Source organism: Psittacula echo (assembly GCF_963264785.1).
Source record: "Psittacula echo genome assembly, chromosome: Z".
NCBI classification, from domain to species: domain Eukaryota; kingdom Metazoa; phylum Chordata; class Aves; order Psittaciformes; family Psittacidae; genus Psittacula; species Psittacula echo.
Window position 1 is genome coordinate 38,390,001 of NC_137742.1, and position 26,834 is coordinate 38,416,834.

Below are 26,834 nucleotides of genomic sequence, written 5' to 3' on the forward strand. Positions count from 1 at the left end.
AGAAAACCCTCAGAAAAATGCAAGTGCTATTTTAATCAGTAATGCGACGAGGCATAGTGTAAGTCTTTCCAACTGCACTTTGCAGAAGCTTTGTGAAAGCAGCCTCTTTTCATTGCCAAACCAGAATTCAAAGGACCACATCCAAAAACCCCAACTATGTAAAACAAATAACAGTTCAAAGCATAAATATAATCAGTGCTTAAGGATCCCATCTTCCAAATATGGCAGTAACTAATACTGTATTAAACTGCCAACTGAAGAGGGTTCCTCAATGGAAAATACTGCAAGGCGTAACGACTGTGTAATGAACTAGTTTTCTTGCCATGTCCTTCCCCTTCAGCCCCAAACTGAAGCACACATAGCATGGAAATGTTCATTTGGAGAGAACTAAACACAGCCCTTCTGCCAAATGAGGCAGGTACCTTTTTCAGAAATGAAACACGACTAAAATACATGAAAATAGTTAAATTCATCCCTCCTTCAGCCTTCTGAATTCTCTTTAATGTATTCCACAAACAAATTGACAGGGGAAAAAGATGTCCTATTTTTACACATGGGTGGAGGCAGCCAGAAAAAGGGCAATGAAAACTTAGATGGAGAAGATATTTGTTCTGTGAAGATCGCTCCTGTGATGGAAATCTCCTTGGTCATAGATGTCATCTTGGAAAAACTACATCCGTTTATAAGCGCATACTTATCTGTGAAAGTAATCCTTCTGCTCTTACACTGCATGTATTGCTTTGATATTTAAAGTTTTAATTCATAATCGTTCTGTCTGCTCTGAAGAACAGTGGGAGGAACAAGAGTTCTGCAACTGTACACAGTTACTCTGTATAGTACTACATTTAAACAGCAAGGGATTAAATTTTCATGAATGGAAAAATCTTTTGAACGAACCCATGGAAAATGCATTTTTAATTCATGACAGGTAGCATGCTCAGATATCCAGTCGTAAAATGCTGTGTGTTCAACACAACTACTGAGCTCAAAGAGCCAAAGTTCTCCCCAGCTAACCCTTTTTCATCCAGAAATAAGGGCAGAAGGGACCTAACATTGCCACTACCAGGCAGTGAACTTCTGATGGAAACTTAAGTGGCTGTTGAGCCACTTCATCCTAGAATTAAAAATTAAATAAAATACAGAGAGTGAACTTTCTATCTTCCTACCATAAAAATTACTTGGAAGATAGGATTGTGTTAATTTTTCATCCAGGAGAAAAAATTATCACCCAAGGTTATGTGGTTGTGTTAACTGCCCATTATTCAATGATTAAACTCTCTTGCATGACAGCAGAGGGGGGAGTTGAGAGTGAGAAGTTCTGCACCTGCTGTCTTTTTTTTCCACAGCTGAAACAGAAGTACATTTTTATCTTGAAATAAAAACTTCCTGACAGTCAGGGGTGCTCCTAAATCCTTCCACATGGGAAGCTTCCAGGCAGCTAACATTTGGCTGTCTGCAACATTTGCACTTCAAAGTCCTTGATCCAGTGTGCTGGTTAGCAGCTGCAGGTACCAGCAGAAGCCTGTAATTTTCAAAGACTAAATAACAGCAATTTAGGAAAGAATCACAGAGTTAACAAAAGTAGTTGATCCCATGTGTCTTAGAGAAGAAAGGAGATTTTGTTTCCTATTGCCTTCAAATTGCGCCCCTTCATCTGTGTATATGCTAGTACTGCTGTGAACTGTATGCCAGGGTGTCTCTCCCAGAGGTTAAAAATTACCTCAATGGCCCACATGGGGCCATAAATGTCTTCTGGGAAACATCTGGAACTGCCACTGATTTGTATGTGACTGGTACTGAGCTCACTTCTAACCCAGACAGAAAAGCAGTATTTGAAAGACTGCAAAGCAAGATAAACTGACTTCAAGTGCAAAATGCGCCAGGATCTTGCATATACCCACTTGCTCTGCACTGTTGTTGCTGTGAATTGTTACGGGGCTTGGTTGCTGTGAGGAATCACTGAGCATGTCAGAAGGGGTATAGGGCTGTTTTGTTAAGAAGGTATTTGCCTTTCAGAGACAGAATATGAATGTGAGGTTGGTGCAATGTAAGCTGGTGACTAAGAAGCAGACTGCTGCTGCTGTTGAGCTGAAGGGTTGAAAACTGTGATCCCCTTATGATCAAGCTGTCTGTGGACAGAACTGGTCTTGAATCTTCTCTCTACACATGCAGCAATGCAAACCAATCCTCTCCTATTTCTGCAAAATCACAGGCATACACAACTTTACAGACACAGGAGAAGTTTCAGAGAAAAACTTGCCTCCTGCAACACAAAGTAAACATTGAGTTTTAGCTGATCTTTTTACTTTTCTTATCATTAAAAAAAAATAACATTTCTTGGGATAAAGTCCGTTTATTTATCCCTGGAGCAATTCCTCTACCAGTACACCATGAAGTCAAGGCCTGCTCAGCTGCTGGATAAGACTTCCCCAGCTTTTTCCATAATCCCTTTGTTTTTGTCTGAAACTACTATTGAAAATTCTCATTTATATACAAAGAGTATGTAAAGCTCCCCCCAAATCTAAAGGCAGCATATATCAGGGAAGAACTTGACTAAGAGAAATATGAATGGCTAGTCTTGGTAAATTGTAACACAGAAACCTGTAAAATCCAGGAAAAATGGACCTAGACCCTCAAAACAATAATTTCCAAAGCCTCAATGCAACTAAACTTGATTTGTTAGGCTGTTATTTTCATTGCCTGTCATCAAGATGTCTCATCAGTAGCTTAGAAGCTAAGCCTCCCTTGCTATTTTACTCATCTGACAAAACACATTGCAGAGTATTTTTTCCCTACTATATCTTTGGCCTTTAATTTTCTGTACTGTGAAAGCAGCATTGGAAGTATAAATATTTTGTATACAAATATCAAATACTAAATCAGAAGGAGAGAAATGGTAATAACTTCAGTTTGTCAAATGAGGAATATGCAGCTTTCCTGAACTAGATTCAGCTGTTCAATATGTAAATTATTATGACTTGTTCATTTATGCTACTTTAGGATCTTGATCCAGTCTCATCCAAAACAAAACCAACAAAACAGGAGTCTACAATGACCCTTACAACTGTGGTTTTCTTAAATTGTGCTTAGCAAGGCTAGAAGATGTGAGACTAGAGTTACTCTCATCCTGTAAATACTTCAAACTGACCTACACCAATATTCCTTTCACATTTGACATTTTATTTGCAAATATAAAGCTCTAATTCTATATTAAGCTTCTGTTGTTCGCTTAATGTATCAAAATGCTTCAACCTGGCAAGACAATTGTCTGAAGAAAATTAAAAAGAAAGTAGAGATGTTATGATCACACACAGCCTAAGCTATTAAAATTTTGTTTTGTTATGCCCTAACTAAGACAGTATCCATCTTGAATAAGAATTCATCTTGTTTCAGCCATATTCCTCTTTCGTGTCAATGTAAACCAGTAATCTGTAATAACTGGATGTGATTTCTGAAACACGTAACTGCCAATAGCACAACCGTGCAAGAATTCTTTTTCATTCTTGCTTGTAAAACCAACTCCCTCATGCTTTTTAGATTAAGCACATTATTTGTATTTTTTATATTTTACACAGAACCAACCCCTCAATTTTTCTACTTAAGTACAAATTTTTCTACTTAAGACAAAGCAAACAGCAAATTCAGTCCCATCTTTCTAATAAGCACCGTTTAAGTATAGAAAAGGCTGCTACAAGTCTCTCCAGAGCCTTCTGTTCTCCAGGCTGAACAACTGCAGCTCTCTCAGCCTGTCTTCACAGAGGAGTTGTTCCAGCCTTTGACCATTTTTGTGGTCAAAAAGTTGCTAAGAGAATACGTAAAAATTTGCTTTTATTGAGCTTCCAGTTGTGTTTATGTCAAGTGCTGGTTTATGTATTAATAGAAATAATTTCTTCAATAATATACTAACCATAGATTTACCTGATAATATATTTTACAAAAAAGATCAGATCTCTGGATTTAACTTTTTTTTCTGTCAACTTGGGCAATCTATGTTTTAATGATTAATATATTTTTATTAATAAAATTTATTTTATGTTAGTCAAGTAATTATGCATCCATTTTCTATATTAATTAATATATAAAATTTATTATTTTTATTTTATTACTAAACAAAACATAAATTGCCCAGGAACATTAGGAGAAGCTAAACTTCCAGTAGCCAGTGTACCTTTGTGAATAGTTTCTGTATGTAACTCTGACACTGCATCACCTGCTATGAGACTTTGCAGCCACAGGAAGTATCACTCAAATACTATCCTCCTCTCACAAGCGTTAACAGCCTTTAGGCAGAGGTCATTAGTTTTGGGATTCAGCCACCCCATATCGTCCACTGTGAGCAGTCACCCAATTTGTACCCAGCACAGCCATGCCAAGTTCTCCCCTGCCCACAGCAACACCTGGAACAGTTATGAGTTTACTTCTCAGAGCTTGTTTAGGTATGAGTAAACCAGTCTCTGAGTACATGGTATCTACAGTGCCCTGCATATGAGTGCATTTTCCCCAGGGTCAGAGAAAATACCAGTTAGCCTTGCTGAAAACCTCAGCAGAGTGACCAGGAAGACTGGTTTACTTCTCTGCTTCTGAAGCAGAGTTGTGATAGAAACAGAAAACCTGACTACTGCTGGCTGGTGATTGCTAAGACAGACAAGCTGCTGCTTCCCTGTAGCAGCATTTGGCTGTAAATCATAAAGCCTTTACTGAAGACATTCATTTATATAGCTTGAAATGAGCCAGCTTATGTGAATGGAATAAATCTGAGGATTATGTGCGTTTAGAAGGGAGAAAAAAGTCTGCCGAAATAAAGTTGGCTAAGAAGCATGTACAGTAATAGAATCTGTACTTTTTTAACTAGTGATAGTCTTTTTGTATTGGATTTTTTCTTTTTTCCCCAAAAGCACAAAGATCCACTGAAAAACATGTCAGCTTGCAAGTTTAAAAAAGCCATTTTGTGATTGCACTGTGGAACACCTTTTAAGAAAATGTACTCATTTCCTCTATGAGGAGCAAATTTACCCTTGGAGGTACATTTAGGATTCCCCAATAACTCAAAAGCAGTCAAATATCATTCCACCCTATCAAAAAACAGGCCACTTTTTGGTGAGAGCCTCTATGCTAGGCTTCATCTCAGAACAGATGATGACAGATGAGTCAAAGGCACTGCAAGTGGAGATACTGACAGACCCTTAGCAAGAGACACACAGGTAGTACTTCTGTGCTGTCAGGTGTATCAGACACATGGTGCAGAACATCCTTCTTGTTCTGTCTTGCACAATGGCTGAGTCTGTTCAGAAGTGTCAGTGCTCCAGAGTGATATTTACACTAAAATTAAATAATGAGTGAGCATAAGGCTGCAGCAGATTTCGGAAGAGGAACAATATACACAAATATGCAGTAAGACGTAACAAAGAGTTTTGCAAATTCATTAATAATAATGATGGTGATTTTTAGAACTAAAAATATACCAATCTCTCTCCAAAGCAGAGAAATTATTAATTAAGTGGACTTCATACTATCCCTGTAGAGCTATGTAGTAAATTCTAATCAGTAACCTTAAGCAAAAAGAAGTTAAAAATAAGACAAGTGTACACAGAGAGTTGGACCAGAAATGCTGGTAACAGATCTTGTGGATGAATTTCCGCATCCCCTCAATTAAAAGTGACCGCCCAGTAGCTGACTTTTCTGGAGAAAAAAAAGGGTACAAAAGTTATAAAAAACTTCAGGCATCTAACTGATCTGAGTTATTCTATGTAGACTCTTATCTTTCGCTAGATGTTCTACACTGTCAGGATGTTCTAAATTCTTAAAATACTATATAGTATATGGTGTGATCTGCTTTCTAACTGGCCTGGATCCTAGTTCCACTAAAGTGAAAACATTCTTAAAAAGTCAAAGTGATAACAACTGTCAGTTTTGCAATTACTGAAATGCAGTGTAGCACTGTGACAGCAATGAAGAGCTTTGGTGCTCCCAAAGGCAGGTGCTTATTTTCTAAAAAAAGACAGAACTACTGTGTGCACAAGATATTCATCATTAGCACAAATGCATGCAAATATGGGAAGGTATTTGCCTAGAATATTCTCAAAAGCGTATTGCTTCAGTAATTATTATGTAAAAGGTCATGCAAATGCATATAACTGTAGGACTTTCAAAATGCAGTCTTCATTGTCTATAATTAAAGCATTCTGCTTTGGAGAATTGTATCAGTTTATCATTCACTTTTAAAATTTGTTGATCTTGGTTCTTCTTTCTTAATACTGCAAAATGGAAACCTACATTTCAAATCAAGTTGCAGACTCTCAGGTTATGAGCCCATAGTGGAAGACTTTTATGTCTTCCCTTCTCCCCTGCCCCCGTCCTTTGCACAGTTCTGCTAAAGGCCTGAGTTGGGCTTGTTACAAGAATATAATGTCAGAGGTTATCATTCCCATGATGTACATCCTGTTAGTGCCATCAGTCCATTTGGCAATGTTTGGAATATTAGAAGCTGCAGAGCACAGTAACTGTGTATAGCTTTATGTCTAGGACAGATGGACATCAAGTTTGTCAGTTGTTGAGCAGAGAAACTATCTTTTAAAATTCTTCATCTGCTATGCTGATTATGGTTAGGTGAAAATTCTGAGTGCTATTATAATAGAAAGTTAAATGCTCATTTTACCTTTTGCCTGCTGTCACTCCTGCTTTAGAGCCATTTAATTTACAGTTTAAAATGCATGCAAGTTTGACTCACAATATACGACCCCAGGAAAGCACCGAACTGTAACAGTGTCAATCTACTTTCCTTTATGTATCCCAGGACAGACCTGAAGTTTCTGCTTATACTCCACTTTAGATTCCACACTCACAGCTCCATTCCTTGCTTTTCAGAGCCAGCAGAGAGCAGAGTGCTGCAGAGCTGATAAGTAATGAGAAGCTTTGATAATAGTTTGAGGTTGGAATAAATAACGACACCTCCTTGGCTTCTATGAGGGATTCCCTCTCCTCCTTTGTACATCTCCATCTCTGGAACTATACAGATATATTTCTGATCTTACATGTCTTACAACTGGAAGCAACATTGTGTGGATCTCAATTTGTGTAGGGGAAAAAAACCCCAAACTAATAACCATGATCTAGGCTGCAGAATTCAATATATTTTCCAACTACCTTCCCCAAATCCCAAAGAGATTCTTTTAGGTCTCACTGAAGGCTAGCAGAGTTCAGATACCTGGCAATTTGTTCAGGTTTAACAAGTGAAACACTGAAAAATCCCTAATTATTACATTTTAAGAAAACATTATTTATAGCTGTGAGCAAGGAATCAAGAACCATCTAGAAAGGTCACACTGACCATAAAATAAAAAGACAATCACTTTAAATTTGCTGCTAAAAAAAGGCATGTTTTTACTTCACTTCTTGTGAACTATCTTAATTTCCAAATCTCACCTCTAATACGTTCTCTAACTACAGCAGTGTTTTCTGTACAAAGCAATGATAAAGGTTATGGTATTGACCCTGTGATTCCTATGATATTTAAGTGTGGCTTGAGATTCCTGAGGATACAGACTTTCTCCAATCATACATGCTCTGTCAGTGCTGGGGGAGACACTTCCACTCACTGTTAGACCAGCTATTACTTGTAGCTGGTTTGCTTCTCTCCTTTCCTGGTGCTAAACTAAATGCTGCTCTGACTTCAAACAACTTTCAAGCAGGGACTACACAGCAAAAGGTGTTCAGATTAATCTAAACAGTTCAGTTAATATAAAACTAGTGCCTATCTGTGTGAGTGACTGCAAGCATCTCTCTCAGACTTAACATCCACCAATCTGTTGAAGTCTTCGTCATTTATGTATGTACAAACTGTCTTTTCCAAAAATACATTTGTTTGTCTGAACTCTTGCCGTCAGCTGCCTACTTAGAATCATAGAATCATTTATAGCCATTCACTGCAGCACTCCAGTTGTGTGAGTCATCCCACTATGTTTCCATGATTGCAACTACATCATAGTTTTCCAGCTGCACAATGGCTTCCAACTCTTCCTGCCTGCTGCTCATGCTGCGTGCACTGGTGTAGACATACTTCAGTTGGGCTATTGATTCTGCCACCTTTTGGGGGGAAGAAGACTTCATTCCTATGAGACTGCTCTCAGGTGCTTCCCTGGTTTCTAACACATCAGCAACCTGTGCATCTTTCCTGCCATGTGGATCTCCATCCCTACCGCCACCGAGGTGGCCGGGGTGCTGTGCACATTAATACAGGCACATTTCAAATGTGCTCCAGTGTGCTCGGCACATGGTGGAGCAGAACTAAGGACTTTGCTAGCACCCCATCCCTCAAAGCACTGGCATGCCACTGCCAGGCTTATATCCAGTGAGCCCGGTTTTATCCCTTTTCCTCCTAAAATCTTGTTTAAAGCTCTTCTAATGACCTCTTCTAACTCTTGCGCAAAGATCCCTTTCCCTGTTTGAGACAGGCATACCCTGTCTGCTGCAAGCAGGCCTGGAGTCATGTAGGACAACCCGTTATCAAAAAACCCCAAATTCTGCTGGTGATACTACTCTTGGAGCCAGTTACTTGTCTGCTGGGTCTTCCTGTTTCTTCCCTAATCAATGCCTGTAACTGGAAGGATAGAGGCTATGTGTGCTCCTGACCCCTTAACCAGTTGTCCTAAGGCCCTGAGGTCTCTTTTGATTGCTTTTGGGCTTCTTATTGCAAATTAATTGCTGCCTACATGAAAAACCCTACTTAGCAAGGTTCTGGTTCATGTGGCTCACATTTGGAAATGGTATGTAATATGCCTGTTTCTTGATAAATATAATTTCTGAACATTAAAATCGTGTAGCTTAATCTCTGGTAAGTAGCACTCCAGATGTCAGATTCTTCTGATGATGCAGTCATTATACCAGTGGTTTAGAGACTGACACTGCTGAGCTGGAGCCCTTCTCAAGGACTAATGCATTTGGACACAAAATCTGACTCAAAGGGATTCCCTGGGTGGTGTAGAGCTGCAGAAATAGCTTTGTGTCATGGCTTGGCAATGAAGCGATGGGCCTGCTGAGAACAGCGGATGGCCAAAGGACATGGGGTTGGGGGTATTCCTGGTGAGGAAACACTGCTTCAAGCCAACACAGCCATGGGAGAGCAAGAGAAACAAGTCACATGTGAGACAGCTTGCATTTGCTCATGTTTGTCAACAAGTTGAAAAAGAAACAAGCATTCTAAAATGTCTACCTAAAAATACCATCTTAATCTCTCAGGCAAAAAAAAAAAAAAAAAAAAAGAAAAAAAAATTAGTCTAGCTTGCATAGGATATGGTCTTCCCCACCCCTATATAAAACAATGCAAATTCACGTTTTTGATTGCCAACTACCCAAACTGGGGATATTACAACAGCCAAATTCAAAGCTTGTGTTTCATCTGGTTCATGCACCATGTGAATGGGCATTAGGGGTGGGCAGGAGTTGATATTATCTGCCAACAGTGTGTGAAAATACCAGCTAGCATCTGTAAGACTGGAAGGTCTTTTTATAGATTAACAGCTTTGACTGGCTGACATAACCATTCACAACTGCTTGCTATTTTTCAGAAGTCTTCTGCAAGCTTCTAACAGTGATTTAGAAGTACAATTTTATATTAATCTGAATTTTAAAGGTAGTGAAAATAGGCAGCAGGATGCTCACGAATAGTTTATTTGTCTTCTCTGAAATGTTAACATTGTTGTGAAGACTTTCTTGCTGGTCTCTAAATTTGTTCATGGTTACTGGCTATGCTACAGCAATTAAAATCTGGCCAATCTAGGTCTCCTACCTAGAAGCATAGATAGACTCGTCTCTTTCTCACTCCCAGACTGGTAATGCTCTTCTCGCAACAAGAATAATTAGCAGTTTTATTACATACTGTAATTAAGCAACGATATTAAAAGGTAGTCACATAAAACGACCAAATGTTCACTCTCCAGTGCAAGCAGCAAATACTTTGGCTAACCTAAAGGTATGCGGCGTAAATCTGGTAGTCTTACTCCTTGGCAAATGAGACTGCTCATGGTTTCTGCAGAAAGAATACTTCCACTGGGCCTAGGAAAGGTCTGAAAATGAAAAAAGTGGCTAGAAGTTTTATTTTGTTTTATCTTTGAGTAACATTTTATTTCACTGTACTGACATATTATTGTGTACACTTTAGAATCAGGAAGACTGAAGGATGTTCTCTAAAAATCTCCCTGCAAGTTAAGAGTATTCCTTTCCTGTGAATGGTCTGTTTCCTCAGAGACAGTATTTGATAGTATTTCATACTTCACTTACAGAAAAAGTATTCTTCATATGATTCATATTGTTGTTCTTAAAAATGCAGTGTTTCATTCTGTATCTTTCAATTCAAAGACAAGTCAGCATTTATGCAGCTTTTCCTTTTTATGAACGCAGTTGAACGCTCTGTTGCTAACCAAACAACTGACAGAACAAAGACCTTTGCACACCAACCTGCCACAGCAAAAACTGATCAGCAGATTTTGTGATATCTTCACAAAAGCAGGTGTTCTCTGGTATTTTTCCATACAATCACCTAATTAACTGCTTTAATTATAAGAACCCCTCTGATTTTGAAGTGAAATTAGGAATCTCTTTATCTACTGACAAATTATATATACAACTGACTAACCAAGGAATATCCCAAAATGAGTATTCAAGTCTTTCTTTTCGAGACAACCAGGCAATAAGTTAGTGAGGAAAGATATAGGCTGGGTGACAACAAAACAATTAAAAAATAAACAAGAAAAAATTCTTGCCCATTCTTGAGTTAATTCTATTGACATGCATTTAATGAATGCTGTTTACTTGCCAGAAAATTAAACAAATAATGGGCACTGTTTTAGCAAATCACTAGCTGGCTCAAGGGTTTTTCATGAATTAATCTTTCTTTTTATGAATGTAAGGCAGAAAAAAAGGGAGATCTTGCAACCAGTAATGACATTTGTGAGCTCCTTCTGTGTGTTCTGCAGTGGCAAAATGCTGCCAGGAAGTATAGTGAGGAATAGGGTTGCCATGCAGCCCAGCAAAACAGCCCTCTGAAAAAGGCATGCTGACCCACTTTCAACTACCAGTTCTTGCTGACCCTTTCTTGAGTGAGGGGTTCTTGCAAGTTTTGTTGTTTTCACCCTTTCAAGTTCTCATTTCTAAAGCAGCAAGCCTGTTTCTTTCTCATTTTCCTTCTTCCTCAGTATGCATGAAAGAAAGCCAGATTGTTTCTTGTGACTGTCTTTGCTTTATGTAATTAAAAAAAAAACTTCCACCCTTTTCCTTGTTAAGAACATACTGTGGAAAAAAAATATGGATCTTGCCATCAACAATTTTATGATACAATTCCTTAAGGAACTCAGTCTGATTAGAGTAAATTCATGTATGAAAAAACATACTTTAATTGTTACTCTTGGCAACAGTGAAGGATAATAGTGTAATATTATACTAAATATTGCCACGTGCAATAGTAAAAAAACCCTCTGCTTTAGTCTTGCCAGCAGCGGTGTGCAAGCCCCCTTCTGAATTCAGGTTTGGATGTTGTCATTTAATCTAAATCTTTTGCTTCTCCTCCTTCCAAAACTAACATAGGTTTAAAGAGACCTGCAGTTTTATTGGAACCATTTGCTCAGCCTAAGTTGCCAAAAGAATTTAGTTAAAACTAGTGCTTTTATTTGGGTTAAGGTTGATTCCTGACCTCCACAGAGGTCGAGGCACTTACGTTTGTCTTCCTCTTTCTCAGTTCCACCATGGAGCCTACAGCAGTGCTCTGCCAGCTCAAGTTGTATTTCCTGAATCCCAGTCCCCCAGTTAAGCTTAACTGTGTTCGTGAGTTCGCACAAGTGGAGAAGAAACCTTTTTTTCAGACCTCTTCCTCACTGTTTATATGCTGCAATGCACAGATGAATATGCAGCTCCAAGGACTCAGAATAAGCAGACTCCAGCGGTGCAAAACTGCAAGTCCTGCTGGTAATGCTGCTACTGCTAGTGTGTTAGTGTGACCTCTCTTTGATAATGACTGACAGCTGCTTTGAAATGCATCACAGAGTGTTTGTTTGCCTCTCTTGGGCAAAAAGTAGAAAAACAAAAATACAGAAATCTGGAAGTTACGGAAAAAGAAAAAAGCTCCGCTTTATACTACTTGAAAAGCATTGTTTGAACTTCTGATAGCGCCAACAAAATGGTAATACAGCTACAATCTCCTGTCAAAACTTTATAAATCCTGGGAAATATCTGACAATAACAAATACTATAATGTTATTGTAATTAAGGAAGTATCTAATTCTCACTACGTGTGTTTTGTGTGTGGGCATGCACTTGTAAATGGGACAAAACCAGGCTCTTGAATGTCAGAACCTTCACATGATGAGGGGGTTTGAGTCAAATACCCATTTCTAAATCTACCCTCTGTAGTTAGAGCCTGGTTGGGATCCAAAAATGAGGTTTTTTGGTTTGGTTTCTATTCTATTGGAGCAGAAATGTCACAGGTCAGAATGATACATCAAAGATGCTCTACGGTAGCGCTGCCTTGATCTGAAATAGATTAAAACTAGGCTTCAGTTTTAAAGCGAAACCAGGGTAAAAATTTGATGGCTCTTGTATATGACATTCTTCTCTCAGACGGCCCTAGCACAAAACAGTTCAAATCTCCTCTTAAAAGAGGTATTGCAGTCTTGAATGGAATTCTCATGAAAAGTGAACCAGAAATGAACCGTTCTGGTTTTTGGCTTTTTTTTTAGATGCAATCCAAACTGAAAGCAGTAAGAATTTAGTGAATGGAAATGAGAAGCCAATCTGTGTTGAATACACATTGTATTAATTCAAGGTCCAGCTTTAACCCATCCTGAAAATATACATCTTATATATCTTACTTAATGGCATAAATGTTTACCTCTGCTTGCATTACAAAAGAGAAAAAAAAAGTTTTAAATATGTAGCTTTAATGCAAAATCACAAGACTGTACAAAATTTTAGAAACCTACATGACAGCTGGTTGAATAGTATGATTTCTGTCCCATTAAAAGTCTTGCTGCTTAAGATTTGCTTTTATCTTAAATTTGACAGAAATCTTAAATATAAATAATGTAGGGCGAATCATATAAACCAGAAATTTGAAAATACTGTTTTGTGATTTTTTCATCAAAATTGTCAACAATTATGAATGAGAGCATGGTCTGAATCCATAAACTGCTGTATCTGCAACTCTATTTTATCAGAATACTAGCTATACAAGGCAAAATTAAAACCAATTTACTTCGTTTTCTGCCAGCAGTGTATAAAATAGGACTGAAAGGGACTAAGAAGACCTGGCCAATGTAGCTGCCATTTTCATGTTTAGTGATTCTAAGAGGTTTTTCATTATAAAAGAGAAGACAGGCCCTTTCAGTTTGAGCTTGAAAGGTCTCAAAACTAAGCACAACATAAGGAACAACAAACTAATTTGGATTACTTCAAAATACCAAAATATATGCCACTTCTGATGGCAAAGAAGAAAGGAAGCTCTCACCCTTATAACCAGCTGCGTTTGTTTTCCAGTCGTTAGCATTCAGATGTCCCGCACGTGAAGTTCTGACAATAATATGCTGTATGTCTCTCCAGGTCAGAAATGGACTATGAAAAAAGGGAAAGACAAATTCACAGGTCAGACATGTTTTATCAGAATGTAGGGATACAAGATCATGTGAGCTAAAATGTATCCAAACCAAAACAACCCTCATTTCAATTCTCAGCTTTCCCTTGCTCCAATCAAATGAACGTGTCCTAATTTTTAAGAATTATTACACGAAATTACTTATACAGCTGGGGCAGGTGGGGTGGGTGTTAAAATAAACTATAGACTATAATGATATATAGTAACATTCTATTATATAAAACTTAAGGGAAGATGAAAGAGTACATTTCACACACAGACAATCTGTATGACCATCAACTACTGTATGTTATCTACCTTGACTGTATTTTATCTAGCTTAAACAGCGCAAAGGAAAAAAAACCAAAATGTTGGCTTCCTGAAGAGCTCTACTAAATCTCACTAACTATATGCTCAAGCTGGCAATTCCTTCAGACTTTCAGCTCATACTGAAGCTATTTCAGGTGCTTCTATAGTTATTCATTTGTCTACTACCCCGTCTTGGAACTCACTGGGGGTCTATGTGTATTTTTCAAGAAGACCAATCAGCCAGCACTGAATCTGAGCAGTTACAGAGCAAGCGCTTCCTTGTGCAAATGTGTATTCCTTTAAGGGCTTCCTAATAATGTGGCCACTTGGAAGGTGAAAATAAAAGCCATTTGTATCCTCACTATGACATTAGCACCCATTTATCTTGTAGGACCAGAGCACATCTATAGGGATTATAGTTTTCTTGTTTCACTTAGATCCACCCCAAGAAGAATTTCTTTTCTTAGAAGATGATCTAAAGATGCATGGCCATCACTGGGGTGTTTTTAATTTCTCCTTCAATTTTCTCAGTTTCTTTATCATCTGTAAGAAGACAAAGAGTATTCCATTTAAAAAGGCAGATTAGTAAATGAGATACTAAATAAGGAAGATGAAAGAAGTATTGCAGAGCATGAGTTCCTCAGTATCACTACCTACCCATATTACACATACCGGCAGAACTCCACTCACTTATAATGATGAAGATAGACTAGAATGAACTTTATCAGTCCCAGCACACGCTGTCTACACTCTCCAGGACTAGACAGTCATTGAAAACCTGGGAAACCTTGGTTCAGTTCCTCAACACATGCTCTTGTGTCTCTCAGACCAAAAAGTCACTTCAGCCAGCAGACAAGTAAATTATTCTCAGCAACTATCTCTAAGGCATAATACTGGGGCTCTGTAGAAACTACACCAAAGAAACAGACAGAAGAGCGAGGGGAATGTCAACCATAGGTCATTTTGAATGGGTCGCTTTCTGGGGTGATGGGGACATTGCCATCACATGGAGTGGCTCTACACTCTTAAACCAACATGTACTCGAGTTGTTAGAAATTTCAATGAGAAATTTCCTTGGGAAGCAGACACAGGGTAAAACAAACATGCAGAAATACCTTGTTCTTCTCTAAGTTGCCCTGTCAGTGGAAGATAGAAAAATCTCACTCATCTCTGATGTACACAAATGAATGTTGTGTGGGTTGGCATCCCACACACACTGTTTCACATCTTACAGAACTTGGTTTTCTCAAAAGAATATATTTTGGAAATACTTGAGTAATCACTGCTTTATGCCCCTTAAATATGGATTAGAATCCTGCTTATCCTGTGAGCTGAAATCAGGCAATTAGGAAGCAATCAGTGAATACATGTGATAATCTATTGAAAAATGAGCATTTTCCTTTTCATTCAAGATTTGTCAGTTTAGGTTTTCAGTTGACAAATTTCAGCTTCTACAAGCTTCATCCTTAAGAAAAGGCTGTCGGGATGCAGAAGTTATTGCAGTCAACTTGTTTATAGAAAAAACTTACTCCTAGCCTATCCTCTGTGTGCATGTAAACATATATTCATGGATATTAGCCAGTGGAAGTCCACCTTTGTTGGGGCAATTAGTGATAATGAAAACAAATTTCAGAACCATGGTCTGCAATTCCATACAAGAGAGAAAAACTTGGGACATACAGGATAGTCACTCACACATAACTGATTTTTACACATTCTACTTTCCAATAGCTTCATCATTCATATGCTTGAAAAGGAGTAGGATTGCCTAAAAATGTCAGACTTCTTTTATGTAACAAGAGTTGTAAGGAACAGTGCAAAGACAGTGGCCAAATCACTGGACTAGACATATTTTTCTCATTCCCTTTGCAATAATACAATTTTAGTTGTGAGTGTATCTTTTCCACTGCAGAACATTTCCCAGTGGGTGTGTGTGGACTATGGGTATGCTGACGTAAACTAGCACCTTTCTACCTACAGCTGGGGCATCACAGGAAGCGACATGTATTCTTGTAGAGTCAACAGAGAAAGTCCTGTCTATAATTCTTTTGGAAGAGGGAGGATATGGAAAATTCTGAAGAAGGAAGATGATTTTTAAGTGAATGTCTTATTAAATAGTAGACAGATTTTTCTGTAATATCTTCCAAACTCTACCAATTCATGGCCATTTAATTTCTCTGTGTTTTTGGCTAGCAGATATAAGAGTATTCTCATATTAAATTATTCTGTTATTTTTAGGGAGAGTTGATGCTTTCTGTCCCTGAGCATTTACTAATACAAGCATAGATACATTTTTTTTCTTATAGTGGAATTTCTCACACTAGACAGTTGGACTAGAACGACAATAATTGTTTATCCAGCTGAGCTGGTAAAAATGAACAAAAAAAAAAGAAAAGAAAATAGAGTCATGGAATGTAAGGAGCATTGAGGGTTTGTAAGATAGCGTATGCTTGGACAGTCACGTAACACGTTTCAGGAAAAAAAAAATCAGTATTTTATACCAACTCAGGAATTTCACTGGGAGCCTGTGTAAAGTCTTAAAAAAACATCCTTCAAGCCTCCAGGAAGACCTCCAGGAATCCCGAGAGCTGCATTCTTTATAATCTGGAATCTAAACAATCTGTTATTTTATAAAGCAAGCTGTCCACGCTATTGGTGAAAAATAAGGCACTAAAATACTACTTTTAACTTCTAAAGGGCATATTCAAGATAATGCGTGTTCAACTGATTATTTAAAGAGGAATGATAGATCTAACGGTGGATCTAACTACACCTAGATAAAGGAACTAAAGATATAGTCTTCACTTGATAATACTAATCTCTCATAAATTGAATTGAAGTTGCTCAGTCAGCAAATGAGATTATATCTCAGAATCATGGTTAACTTCTAAAAACAAAAATGATGGCAGACCTTGAACTCTGAGCCATTCACTGTTGTAGCTACCTACCATACTTATCTAACCATAGAAAATAATGTGAGAATTTCTGAGCAGAAAAACTTAATCAGAGGCCTGATTTCCAGAACATGACCGAGTATATGGTTAAATCAGTCTGTCTCTCATGCAGCCTTACAGCCTACTTGCTTACTGTGTAAGTCATAAGATTTTTAAGTTTTCTTTTTAAGAAATGGCAGTTTGGGCATATTTATACCTAAGAGACTTACCATAATAAGAACAATATTCAAACTGATTTTGTAGGATCTTCACTATACTAAAAATTGAGCTATTGCCGGACTGAAATTCTCTCTCTACAGTAGACCTCATTTGAAACAAAACAGATCTGCAATTGCTTAATTGTTTGCCCAAACTATTTTTTCAGAAACCTTAAAAAAAAACAAAACAGAAAAACCAAACCCAACAAAAAACCTCCTAAAACTCCAAACAAAACCAAACCCCAAAACCAAGCAAGCAACAACAGAAGAGGAAACTGGAATTACGTCAACAGCAGTTCATTTGGGGAAAGAAGAGGGATTTTCTTTTTAACAAGACAGTCTAGCAGCCAATTTTAAAGCATCTGGAAAAATCACAGAATTGCTCAAATATTTGTAAAACATGTCAAAATTGGATTCTAAGTGAGTAAACAGTTGTTTGCTAGCCATGTGGGCCCCAGATCCAGACAAGATGTCATTGATGTTAATTGATTTACCACTTGATTAATCTCAGAAGAATTAATGGCTAAGCATCTTGAAATGAACAAATGCATTAACAAGAACAGCACTAACTCTGTTTGATAATGGACTGATTTCAAAAAATGGGCAATTTCTTTCCAGAAATGTTTTTTTCAATGTCTCATCTGAAGTTGCCTTGGGATTACACATACCAGACAACACTCAAAATCAAACCAGAAAAAGCAGAAGTGAGAACAATTACATATGAAAGTACTTGTACTGAAGCCAAAAAATAATGACTGTTGTGTCCTTAACCAGTAATTATATTTTAAGGCACAGCCCTCTTCCTTCAGGCTTCTCAAAATGCTTATGAAACAAGGTAAATGTGAAAAAATGAAACAGAACAAATAAATTATATTACAGTAATATTCATTTGAGATTTAACTGTAACTTTAAGAAGGCTGCTTGGAAGTAGTAGGTCATCATTTTTGGCCAAATATGATTTCTTCATTCCACAAGTAGTCTCCCTAGTGACAACTGGGTTAATCCTGGAAATAGTAAAGAATTCAAGCTCTATCCTTTTGCATAATGATACCATGCCAAAAATGACTGTTCAGAATAAATAATCAGTACAAGATTGAAAATCAGCAAAAATATCATTCAATGCAATAAACAAATAGGGCAAAACTTTGGTTTGGTCGTTTGGGTTTTTTTATTAGTAAGATGATATGGTTAGCAACATGAATAATGGCTGCTACATGATCTTCATAACCAGCAATTTGAATGCGACAGAAGTGGCCTATCTGAAAAAAATATTTCCCGCCAAAATAGCAGATGAGGATTGCTGGAAGAATACAATAAACTTTTCACCAAAGAATCAAGGAAAAACGCAGTATTACATGGTGAACTAAGAGGAAGATCATCACTCAATTTGGAAGTACCAGATAATCTTTGCTATGAGAAAACAGACATAGATAATTGTTACTATAAAAAGGAGTATCTGTGCCCTAGACATCTTGTAGAGCAGCAGATGATTTGAATAGCTAATTTCACACCACCCTTAAGGGCTTTATGATAAGTTTATAAACAAAACACTACTAACGTAGTGGTAGACATTCTTTCCCAGGTCAGATAAAGAGTCAGTGTGAAGATGCCTGTTGCAGCACAGAATTTTAAGAAGGATGAGACATGAAGACAGCCTCTAATTGTTGTGCTTACCCTGTGCTTAGGTGTCTAAATGGTCTACACCATAAGCATTTCATTCCTGAAAATAAGATACAAAGAGGGACTCCAGTGTTTAATAATTCAGTTGTGCATACACACGGACATGCAAAACATTTTTGACGTGTCTGACACCCTTATAGATTCTAATCGTCATATACTCTGTAAATGATCCTGTTAACTTCCTGCTTGAAAAGCAAAGTATATTATATTCTTGCTGATCAGAATGTAGCTCTTTCCCTGTAAATGCAACCTAAGTTTCTACTCTAGTAGTCTTTTCATTTTCTGACCTGGTAAACCACTGTTTATTCAAATAGTGTATCAAACAAAGCCATTTTGTTACTTCAGAGTTAATTCTCAGTTCCTTCTTTGCTCACACCTCTTTTCTGGGTTCCATATTGCTTGTCAGAAATTTGTCACTTCTCCTGCTAATTTCTGATCTGCATTGAATTTTACCCAATCAGATCACTTTGAAAAAAAACCAAGCCTGGCTAAAGATGACAATCCCTTAAAAAAAAAAAATTGATGGTAACTGAAAATACTGTAGTCAAAGATCAGTTATTAGTTGTTTAGTTATGTTATATTATATTTAGTTATTAGTTATTATTTAGCCCTCTGCCTAAAGAGATGTTCAATTCATGAAATTTTGGGAAAATGTCTTTCTAGAATCAAAATTGCTGTTAAAAGCCTTTTATACTAATTCCTCCTCTTTTTCCATTAATAGCTTAATTTAGGTACTGGACAAAGAAGAGCAGTGATACACATCTAAAACCAAACTGCTGACGAACACTCATTAAGAACACATAATTTAAGCCAATTACATTCTGAGTGTCCTGATATTTGCCAAATTTCACTGTGGAAAGGCACGCTTTAATCTGTTCATTTCAACAATCACTAAGTAACTTCAGCACATTACTCATGTTTTAAGCATATTTATCTTGAATATCTCAAGCTTACAAATTCTACAGTATCAGAATTTTCCATTCAGAGCTTAGCTTTTTGAACATCTTTTCAAGGTAACAGCATTTTTCTGTACAACATAATCTCTACCAATTTATGTCTGGCTCTAGTTTATGTCATTCAGTTTATATTTGTGCAGCATCTCCATAGTTTCTGCAATGCATCCTAGTCTGTTTATGAGTCAGTTTGAAGGCTTTTGAACTGATACAACCATCTTTTGCATTATTTACATATTGTTTTTTAGGACAGAATACAGACAAGTTGTGATACGACATGGCAGATATATTCCTTTAGATGAACTGCAGGATAAGCAGACATTGATCACAGCAATGGTTTTCTGGTGTACCTGTGCCAAATTCACAGTGCACATAATAGTGCTAGATTCTAGACCCTACAAACTATCATGTTTTTCCCAGAGACAGAAAATCATAAGTGCCAAAAAGAAAACAATCAATGGCCCAAATGCAGGTTGATAATTATGACTTTCTAAGGAGAAATATCTTGAGACGCACCTGAATCACATCCCTTATTATGCTTTCTCCAGAGAAAGAATGAAATGGGACCACCCAAAAAACAGTGCGCACAGTCAGCTGAGGGACACCAGAATGGAAGCAGCAGCAGCAGAAACCTTAGGCCAGTTCTCAGTTTTAGAACTAACTACAACTGTGCATGTGGGAAATCATTACATTATATTAGGTTAGTTAACGCAGGCTGTTTTGATTAGCATGCTACCCAAGGTATTGATTTGACCTAGCTGCCAATTCTGATGATACTGATCACTTTTAATATAGTTGAGCTATGACACTGTACTGCAATGAATCTTAAAAGAAAGACTGCAGGAAGACTGCAATCCAGTGAACTTGCCCCTTTTCCACCTTCCTGTCCTGGGTTCAGCAGCAGCAGTCACTTTTTCTCCTTCTTATTCGCTGGTGCAGCGCTGTGCTTTTGACTTTCGGCCCAGAAATAATACTGATAAAGCCGATGTTTTCAGTTGCTGGTCAGAATGTTTACCCTGACCAAGGACTTTGTGAGTCTCATGCTCTGCCAGGGAGGAGGGGAAGCCGGGAGGAAGCAGGGACAGGACGCCTGACCCAAACTAGCCAAAGAGGCATTCCATACCACAGCACGTCATGCCCAGGATGTAACTGGGAGTTTCCCGGAAGGGCACGTTCTCTGCTCGGCTCATTTTTGGCGGGTGGTATCGTATTCTCTTCCCTTGTTATTTCCCTTATCATTATTATTATTGGTGGTAGCAGTAGTGATTTCTGTTATACCTTAGCTACTGGACTGTTTTTATCTCAACCCGTGGGAGTTACGTTCTTTTGATTCTCCTCCCCATCCCTCCGGGGGTCGGAGGGGAGTAGAAACTGCGTGGCTGACTTGCCGACTGGCTTAAACCACGACACTTCCTCATTTTCCTCTTGCTGCAAAAACACAGACTGGGAAAAGCAGATGAGCTCCCTGCTCTCAAAGCGAGAAGCCAGCAGCACCACTAAGAGCAACTTCAGAGACAGAGACCCAGAACAGCCTCTAAAGCCTGAGGCTGGGGAACATTTGGAGAATCAAAAAGCTATAGGGGATAGAGCTGCCAAACTCTTAACTCTCAACTGAGCACATGCCAACTGAGATTTTTGAAAAGCTTGTAAACGTAAAAGGCATTGCCCTGGCACAAGAACAACGGTTATCCACTTGTTCTATTTCTCGCTGTTGCTCCATAGTGCAGACACAGTAAAACTCAATGAAAAAGTTAAAAATTATCACAATCAAACATGTCTTTTTTTCTTTTTTTAACCCAGACTCAGTTTAAGAAATGTCTGAACAGAATTTTCTGAGAACATTTTTAAAGCCAGTTACATTGAAAATTTCAGATTGAACAATATTTCTTTGGCAAATTTACATTGAACTGAAAAGAGGACCTTAAAATGGGCAATATGGGGCAACCTGAATTCAGAAAAATATTTCCAAGTCAATGTCAACATAATAACTGGAATTGCGTAAGTGGCACGGGTGGTTAAAACTCAAAAGAAACACAGGTTCTAACTTAAGCATGTATTTATGTTTAAGTTTTTCAAATACTTCACAATTAAGAGCATTATTTTAAAAGTACTCTAAAAATGCAAAGATTTACAAAAAGATTTCCAACTCACATGCTCTAGCATTCCCTTTTATAACAGGCAGCCAATCAATGAAGCAAAGACCTAACTAAAGCTGATTGACTTAAATGACAACATCTCTTACACTGGAAGCCTGCATATAGAGGTCATCTGACGGCATTTCCACAGTTGCCTCAACTGTCTCATCACCTTTAGCCCCTGACTATAATTATGAACCAGTAAAAGCCTCATAACTTTGATGACAGAGGTATGTTCTCTGTATCCAAAACTGCCCCTTGCTAGACGGTTCATTACATTACTCTCCTCCTTTCTGTAAGACAACCAATCACTATGGGAAATATTGCAAGTATCTAATCAGTTTTCAGAAATCCAAAGTATCTTCCTCTGACACTCCTGACCCCTTGCAATGTGAGCTCAATTTTCAGTTCATCTCAGTGACTGTTCGTGGTTGTACTGCCTTTTAGAAGAATGTGGTGCATTCTCACATTTCTGACTGGATTGCTGGTATCAGAATTAACTGAATTTCTTTATCTCTTCCCAGCACTACCTTCTTCTAGGCTTGGTTTCATGTAACCAAAGACAAATGAAGTATATAGCTCACGTAAAAGGAATCATAGAAGAAAACAGACTCTCCAAAGCTGTACCACTGAGTATACCACACAGTAGAAATATAGCAAATTAATATTTCCATTTCAGGTGGTACTTCTTACTCACGTAACTGCCATTATCACAGGTTGGAAAACATGCATTGGCTTACAGACAGTAAAGCATGCAGTTCATCTGGGGATGTCCAATGTATTTTTCCATCAGCAACATAAGATTTATTTATTTTTTAAAAAAAAATTTGGCTTCTCCAAAGGAACATGGCACAATACCCAATGGAACAAATGTGGGCACAGTGGCTCTCCTGTCTCTGATTCACCCAGTTTCCAAATTCAGACCTTTCATCAGTGAGAAGAAGTATTTCTCATATCAACAGTAGATGGTACTATGCAATACAAATAGTTCACTTTTAGTAAGAACATTGCTGCCTCATCTAACTAAATGGATTACACCTCATATCCATAATTGCTGGTTTACAATTACCAGAATTCAATATCATGTAATGACTAAGAAGTGCAATACACAAGCAAGCATTTATTCACGAAGCCTGAACATGGTCCTAGATATACCAGGAATCACCAGATATCAATTAACTATCTGAATACCGTAAGAAAACCATAGAATATGAAGATTAAGAGATATCCTTTATGTGATAGTTGTTGCATATCTACATTTCTGCATTTTGCCCTCAGGGATTCCAAACAAGCAGTCTGAAACTCAGTTACAAGTTTTTGATTCCTGAAGGAGAACATGGCACTTGATACTCAAATGCTGGATAGAAAATAAAAAAAGGATGTGTTCACATTATTTCAAATTGCAGTAGTTAGTAGGCCACAATCCCAAACCAGGATTTCAGGAGCAGATCCCAGTTGAAAACCAAGTGGAGGGTTCAAATTAGGGTTTATTAAGTGGAGGTAAGAGGTCTTCCATCAGCTACTTGCCAATCCCACCATATGGGGCTTATCAAAGAAAGAAAGAGGCAGGTCAGAGTGGAAATCTGCCTTGCTCATTTTCCATTGGTTTAATGTACCTTTGTATGTGAGTTGAAGCAATCTCTTGGCTGTTCTGACTCATATCCAGGCCAGACTAGTGCTCTGCTCACCTCCTGATGTTTCCCAGGAACAGAACTTGGCTACTAGGGAAAACCGGCCTCTTAAGCTCAAAACCCTCCCACGGTATAGTTTGTTGTGTTTTGCAGCACAAAGTGGAATAAAACTATACGTTATTACAGACATATTCAAGAAGTGCTCAGGACTAAGTGCTCCAATTTTTAAACAGCTTGCTATACGATAATCATAAATAGGTTTGCAAAACTTCTTTCAACTAGTCTTTTAAAAAAAAATTCATATAAACATTAGTGCTATTAGCACAGGCACTAATAAGGCATCTAGGGAAGTATCTGCGTAAAGACAAACTCTGTTTGAATGCAAATGAGTTCCAGTAAGTTGTAATGCTAAGCCACGCTATTGTGTCCTTTTCATGCCATATATTTTAGAAGTATTGAATAAAATACTTAACACGGCCTCAAAAGTTTTTTTTGTATACTTTAAATTCCTAGCATTATTTAGGATCACATAAGCTAGCAGGTATCACAGGTGAAAAATACAACCTGAATTTTCAAACCAGATAAATAAATGAGAAGAACTGTTTAGAAATGGATTAAAATTATCTGAATAGATTCTATACAAACAAATCCAAGACACTAGAATTGAATTTCCCAAGCACAGATACAGGCTGGACAGCGAATGACAAAGAGCAGTCCTGAAGAGAAGGACTTGGGGTGTTGGTTGATGAGCAGCTCAACACAAGCCAGCTTCAGTGTGCGCTTGCAGCCCAGAAAACCAACTGTATGCTGGGCTGCATCAAAAGAAGTGTGATGAGCAGGTTAAAGGAGGTGACCATGCCCCTCTACTCTGCTCTCATAAGAGCACCTGCAGTGCTGCGTCTAGCTTTGAGGGCAACAACATACGAAGGATGTGGACCCGCTGGAGCAAGTCCAGAGGAGGCCACAAATATTCATAGGGCTGAAGCAACTCTTCTATGAAGACAGGCTGAGAAACTTGGGCTTGTTCAGCCTGGAGAAGGTTCCAGGGAGACCTTAGAGCAGCCTTCAAGTACCTAAATGGGGCCTAAAAGAAATCTGGAGAGGGACTTTTTAAAAGGGCATGTAGTGACAGGACAACGGGGAATGGTTTTAAACTGAAAAAGGGTAGAGTTAGATTAGACATTAGGAGAAAATTCTTTACTATGAGGGTGGTGAGGCAATGGAATAGGTTGCCAAGAAAATTGTGGCTGCCCTATCCCTGATACTGTTCAATGGGCTTTGGGCAATCTGCTCTAGAGGAAGGTGTCCCACCCCACGGCAGGAAGTACATGATCTTTAAGGTCCCTTCTAACCCAAACCAGTCTATAATTCTATTAATACATTTGATATGATTGCCTTGTAATACTAAGGCGTTACTTCAAAATCTGTAAGTTCAGAAGACCAACAGTTTCTCCAGCCCTAGGACTGGATTAATTCATGGGAAAAACATAATGGGAAAGCTGGAAATTTATTTCCCTAATTTCTTTTTTTTTTTTTTTTCCTTTTCCTTTCACAGTTGTGCTCAGAAGGTTGGTTGTAAGTACTCTTAGGATAGAAAAGTTGAAGAATGTCTACAAATTAATAAAACCAGATCTACAATATTATTAATATGTCATTTGGACCTATTAAAACACAGGCCAACATTTGGAAATGAGAAAGATCCCTCCATATACGCTAATTGAACAGAATCTGAAAGAAGATAAAATCAATATTTTTTCACCTGAAATCTTGTTAGCACCATGCAACAAAGTACTACAAACACAAGAAAGTGACTAGGGTCTTTAGTCGCTGGCGTGTTTTGTCTCTATCACCACACGTGAAACATTAATGCAGTCCTGTCTTTGTTCCTATCATAGCAACTATTAGTTTGGAAAAAAAACCCAACTGCAAACTAGTCCATAGCACTAACAAGGATTTCTTATTGGTACAGTCACCAAAGTTCACAAAGAAAAAAGCTTGTGTAAAGTGTAAGCTTCTGTGTGTTTTGTCACAGTCAGCAATAACTTGGTTGTAGGTATTTTGTGCTGTAATTCTTTGAAAGTTTCAATTACAGTAATAATCTGTTAGAAAATGCATACAAAATATCATATAAAACACAAACAATAAATTACCAAGCAAACTCCATTCATTAAGAAATAATTAGAAAAACTTTCAGCAGAATTAAATTTATGCACATGCAATTTTATCTGTATGTGCAGGATGTTTAGAATGATTTAAGGATTTTAAAACTGAAATTAAAAAATATATATATATATACTTTAAACAATAGCATTATATTAACTTTTAAAAATATCTTTGTTTCCAGTGATTGCAGTAAGAAAATTCATTATAATTATACAAGTACCACACTATTTAAGATTATGTCAGCTCTTCAATTACTAACTCTTATGACTGTAACTCAACAGCAAAAAGGCATTATGTGTTGAAAACTGGCCCATGGTTTCTTGCATATGAAAAAAAAAAGGCACATGAAAGTGTAAAAATAATTCTACTGTTATAAATTATATGTAATTTGAAATTACTATTGTGTGAAAACTTTTTACTTCCTTCAAAGGAACTGGAAGCCCCCAGAGGAAACTGGTTTTCTTCAGAATTTAATAGAATTGGTGTCCTACCATACAGAAACATTTGATTTCAAGCAGGATTTGTGGTGGAGCATTCCACCTCAGACCTGCAAATATTATCTAATACAGCACAAAGTAATGCACAAAAAGTTTTGAAATATAGATTTTCCCAATAAATTGCCAGTATTTCTGCTGCTCCATGAAGCACATTAAAGATATTTATTAGACAAAGAACAAAATCCTGCAGTTGAGAGAACACGTGTGAGACGGAAATTTTTCTGAGGTAAAGTGACTATGGAGCACACTATCCAGTTTTTAGAGCTGAGGAACTTAACTCACTGAAAAACCAGACTTGTGTCAGCATTCAGAAGTTGAGAATTTCTATATTTTATACTATGTTCATTTTTGTTCATGATAGCCTAACACCACCCCAAAACTTTTTTCAACACTGAAGAATGGATATCACTAAGAAGAGCCTGATGAATGCAAGAGGTGACCTACAGTAGCCCGCAGAGTACAGCAGATCGGGGCAGCACTGTGAGGGTACTGTAAGACATTGTGAGGATGCTGTACATCATTTAGTGGAAACTACCTGTGTTCAACATGGTTTCAAGTCATTTAAACACTGCATACTCTGTTGTCATTTCCATGGAGTCAGCTTTCTGCAGATGAAATAAGCACATGGATCTTTCCTGCCCTTGGAAAGGTACTGTGAATTATCACAACAGAGGTTCCAAAACACCTTGAGATCCCTGGA

General features: G+C 37.7%; 1 protein-coding gene across 1 annotated transcript in view; it reads right to left on the reverse strand.

Annotated features, from left to right (window-relative positions):
- Positions 1-26,834, reverse strand: part of PCSK5 (proprotein convertase subtilisin/kexin type 5) — a gene marked incomplete at its 5' end in the record, with an annotated part of 204,094 nt that overhangs the window by 32,396 nt on the left and 144,864 nt on the right. Inside the window, one exon of the mRNA XM_080638774.1 lies at positions 13,493-13,596. Within this exon, the coding sequence (XP_080494900.1) occupies positions 13,493-13,596 (104 nt within the window). The remainder of the gene's footprint in view (positions 1-13,492; positions 13,597-26,834) is intronic.